This window comes from Bolinopsis microptera, chromosome 6, assembly GCF_026151205.1.
Source record: "Bolinopsis microptera isolate Bmic1 chromosome 6, MBARI_Bmic_1.0, whole genome shotgun sequence".
Lineage (NCBI taxonomy): Eukaryota > Metazoa > Ctenophora > Tentaculata > Lobata > Bolinopsidae > Bolinopsis > Bolinopsis microptera.
The window spans coordinates 1,292,220-1,296,621 of record NC_087077.1 but is presented as its reverse complement, the minus strand read 5'-3'; the positions used below and the strand labels follow the sequence as shown (position 1 = coordinate 1,296,621).

The following is a 4,402-nucleotide window of genomic DNA, read 5'->3' as shown; positions in this document are numbered from 1 at the left end:
GATTGACGATTTCAATCAAGTAAATAAAGACTGTTACGGAGAATAGTTTTTATGGTATCATTGAAACCCCTATGAATTTGTAGTACAAATGTGGATTTTCAATATAATCATACAGTTGCGAAAAAATTTATTAACATCCGAGGAATTGGTGGAACATTCATAATCCCTATGACATATTTTTCAAACGTCACTACAAAATTGCATAAAACTAGTAGTGGAAGTCATTACCTCAATGTGATAACCATGTGTCATCAATCCATGAAGTGAGCTAAAAATTTTATAAGGTTTATCACGGTCGACCAGCTGCAGCCTGATGTTCGGGAAACTGTGACTGATTCACATAGTCAAACATATTTTGTCATTTATTATAAATGAGGATTAGATGTTGAGGGGTCCTGTTAAAAGATCTTGAATTTTGTTAAGGTACCAGCTTGATCGACGATGTCAACCCATTGAGATCGTTGAATGTTGATGCGAAGCAAGAATCGTTCGAAGCGCTGAAGTCCTCCAAGGTACCAGCTAGAACATGTATACAGGAATGTATACTATATCAATCTACGATTTACAATTTTACCTTTTCAAATTTTGAAAGGACTTTTAGCCTAGCTTGCATTAAAGAAACATATGACAAACAAAGAGTATACAAATTACAAACTCTTGATATTTTGAAAAGAAATAATCCAAATTTAATATCTATTTCCTGTTAACTACATGCGACCTAACCTGCGTTACCAGTAGATTAGACTGGATACATTCTACTCAAAAATAAAAAAACTCAAACTTACCCATGCTATATTGAAAGATCTTTGAACTTGTAGGACACTCCTTAGTACAAAATTAAAGGGAACATTAAATGTCAAGCATTAATTATTTTAAAATATTCATTGTATTAATAAATAATGCTGTGTATTTGTAGGAATGTTACTAAAGTAGAAGAAGACACATCAAAGCTGACATGTCATTTTTGTTACCTGCCTCACCGCAAGCGGTATCAAATGGAAAGAAAAAAGTAGCTCTTAAACCTGGACACGGCTTGATGGATTGGGTAAGGTTCAAGAGTAAGATTCGACCGTCACAGCCACGAAGAATTACTCAGCAAGAACTTGGACTTCACAATAAGCTTGGAGATGTGTGGACTGCTATAAATGGTAAATGGTAAATGTTGTTGATAGTAATTACTTTGTCAAAATGCAAGAAGTTTATGCTTTTATTACTAAAGATAATGACAATTTTAAGGATTAATCTTTTGATTCTCTCTTCAGGTGCTGTTTATGATATTACTACTTATGTTGACTATCATCCTGGAGGTGCTGAAGAATTAATGCGAGGAGCTGGCATTGACTCAACAGATTTGTTTAATGAGGTTCATAAATGGGTAAATTTCCAGAACATGCTAAAAGAATTCCTTGTTGGATATTTAGTACAGCAACCAAAGACTACAATATTAAAGGTTCCTGGCCAAACCTCACTTACGGTGCCAGGCAGTGGCAGTCAAACGTCGCTTACAGTTCCACACAAGAAACCCATTGTTACTGGTCCATTACTTCCTCCAGCTCCAAAGTTCTCATACGACAGCTATCAAACAGAGAGATGTTTTACTCTAATAGTTTATGGAAAGATAGCTATGTCAAATAAAATCAGGCGCTCTTTCTTTTATGGAACTATCAGCAAAAAGGCAATAAGAGTCTTCATACATTGTCTAGATAGAAATTTTTTGCTTGACCTTCAATTGTTTGCAGAATTTCAGAAGTTTGAAATAAGGAATAGCAATCTCAAGTTTGAGTTAGTAATTCACAAACAGCAAGAAAAACTGTGGCCCAGCGAGGGAACTCATCTATCAAATTCAAAAACCACTTACTCTGAAAAATTTAACAATCTTGAAAGTTTTGAAGTTTGTTGCACAGAAAATGTAATTGTAACCCATGACTCTAGGCTCTTAACATTCAAGTTCCTGAATGACTTTTATGCCATTCCTCCCTTGGGTTCACATGTTTTTGTTCAAAACCCTGACAAGAATTCATTGATCGACAAGAAACCATACACTGTGTATGATGTTATTGATCAAAGTACATTCCAACTTCTAGTAAAGCAATATGAAGAAGGTGTAATGTCAACTTACATGTGCTCTTTGCAATCCAACCAGACAGTAAAGATGCAAGGATTTGACCATTTCATTGATCTAAATACGCTTCACAAGAACAATAATATTGTTGTTCTGGCTGCTGGCACAGGTATCACTCCTTTTTACAGGATTATGAAAGAACTTTCAGCGAATAAGCTTTTCAAAGACCACACTTGTTCCTTGATGTTCTACAATAAAACACAAGAAGATATATTAGTTAAAGATCAGCTCAAGGAGTTGCAGGATAAAATTGTAAAGCTTGACATTAATCACATTCTCTCACAAGAGAGTTGGAGTGGACTTACTGGTCGAATAGAGCTGTTGCATTTAAAAAGGTTTTCTTCTGAATCTTTGTTTCTGATTTGTGGACCAAAACTGTTCATGGAGAAATCAGTGGCAGTTTTATTAGAGAAAGGTGTGAGCAAGTCAAATATGATTGAGTTCAATGGTTGATTTATATTATATATATAAGCATATTGATTTTATATTGTTGTTTCAAGAACATCATTTATATGCGAATGATTTATAAACATTGAAAGGTTGAAATATCTTAGATTAAACCTTTGATTGAACAAGTGATCCTCTCAAAAAAACCACACGAATATACATAATGTGTCACGGCTCTTACGTCGTTTCACATGTCGTGTGGTCTTCCAAAATATAAATAAAATCTTTAACTGTGAAAATTTATGATTCTGATTTAAGATGATCAACTGCATGTTGTCACAGCATTTTATTGTCTGTATCATTAAAAGATGAAAATTCTTGTGATATCAGCATTTGTTTAACTACAGTAGTTTCATTTATTCTGTTTAGTACCAGTAGATCCAATGATTACAATTTAGATATAATCATAATATTCTAGTCTTTTTATTTGTTGTTAATTTATAATTGAGCTGTATTATTGAATTAGTCATTTTTGCAGTGTAAATTGGTTGTAGATAATGACCCTCTGTATAACGAATTAAACACTGTTTGATCTTTGGTTTCATATGTTTAATATTTTCTTATTTTTGTAAAATCTCTTTAATTTGACTCATTCAATCGATATATCAATATCATACATAATATTATACATTTATCTGATTTCAATGTTCCTTGCAGATAGGAGACAGTTTCAAAGTATGTCAGGCAAAAACGGTGCGATATTCTGCATATTTTGCAAAAATAGGGTTCCAATTGCTGAGTTTGCTGATCATGAAAAATTAGAACTACACCAAAATACCATCAAGGTGATTTTATGTATTCTATTATACTGTTTCAATGTGTTTTGATTCACATTGAAAAGATGATAAAGCTTTTAGTTAATCGAATTATGTTAGAAAACTTGAAGATTTATTATGGAATGGTTTCTTTTTAGATTTTTATTATTACATATACCTACTAGTATTGATTATAAATTTGTTGTTATTATCAGGCAAAACTTGGAGACATGAGCATTGGCTCGATGATGTGCAAAGCCTGCGTGGTTCCTGTCAACTCAGAGGTCATTTGGAATTCTCACTCTAAAGGAAGGAACCACAAAAAACAAGTTAACTTTCTCAATAAAGTTAGTCAAACCTTGATAGCTTAACGATGAATTTTGTTTACTCAGTTCACATTTTTACTGTCGAAATTTGGATTACCGTAAAGAAATATTGATATTTTCGTCAACCATTTCTAAGTTTTTTATATTGATAATCTGGATATCAGTATGGCATAATTTTATCATCTTGAGTAAAGCACAATTGGAAGCAAACTAATGATTAACATATGAATTCTATCCACAGGTAGGGAAGACTGAGAAATACGAGCGCCCATTTAGTCTAATCGAATTTGATAAAGACAGCAGCGACCCAGTATCTGATAAGATGTTCTCAGTAGTTCCTGACCTGTTTGCTCCTATTATTGAGGATGCATCAAAAAATGAATCCACAACTCATACAGAAGCAGTGATATCAGACAATTTATCTTCAGTTCATAATACTGAATCCTCAGAAAAGTCTGCTGATATTTCAGAAGACGCCCCAACTAATGTCCTTGATACAAAATCTGTTACAGAAGCTGATGAAGGAAGCAAGGAATCTAAAGATGTTGTAAATTCTCTTGATCGTAGTTATGATAACAGAGGACAAAATGCTGTCAGAAAGGACAGACAACTTATATCTGAAAGAAGGCTGGAGGCTAAACGTCGCAACAAACCACCAATGTTTTTGCAAGAAGATAGAGGTATGCAGCCTAGAAGGGGGAGAGATATGGGTCATCACAGAGCAGAAGAGAGGGGATACTAAAAAAAAAACC

At 33.6% G+C, this 4,402-nt stretch overlaps 2 protein-coding genes across 3 annotated transcripts in view; both read left to right on the top strand.

Moving 5' to 3' along the window:
- The first annotated feature begins 920 nt into the window (after nt 1-920).
- LOC134816782 (cytochrome b5 reductase 4-like) lies at nt 921-2,990 on the top strand. Of its 2 annotated transcripts, none has more exons than XM_063825776.1 (2): nt 921-1,148; nt 1,263-2,990. In XM_063825776.1, the coding sequence occupies exons 1-2, from the start codon at nt 956-958 to the stop codon at nt 2,573-2,575; spliced, it is 1,506 nt and encodes a 501-aa protein (XP_063681846.1). In that variant the 5' UTR covers nt 921-955; the 3' UTR covers nt 2,576-2,990. The 2 variants fall into 2 exon arrangements, with proteins under 2 accessions (XP_063681846.1, XP_063681847.1); XM_063825777.1 differs by having other exon boundaries at nt 921-1,155.
- Nucleotides 2,991-3,217: 227 nt separating this feature from the next.
- LOC134816865 (uncharacterized) overlaps nt 3,218-4,402 on the top strand; it is a 1,975-nt gene continuing 790 nt past the window's right edge. Inside the window, exons 1-3 of the mRNA XM_063825866.1 lie at nt 3,218-3,354; nt 3,540-3,671; nt 3,892-4,371. Coding sequence (XP_063681936.1) covers nt 3,247-3,354; nt 3,540-3,671; nt 3,892-4,371 — 720 coding nt within the window. The 5' untranslated portion in view covers nt 3,218-3,246. The remainder of the gene's footprint in view (nt 3,355-3,539; nt 3,672-3,891; nt 4,372-4,402) is intronic.

Bases quoted from the DNA above. Each gene is read 5' to 3' on its own strand.
- LOC134816782 (XM_063825776.1), top strand. From the start codon at position 956: ATGTCATTTTTGTTACCTGCCTCACCGCAAGCGGTATCAAATGGAAAG. The intron at 1,149-1,262 runs GTAAATGGTAAA...TTCTCTCTTCAG, and splicing joins TGTGTGGACTGCTATAAATG to GTGCTGTTTATGATATTACT.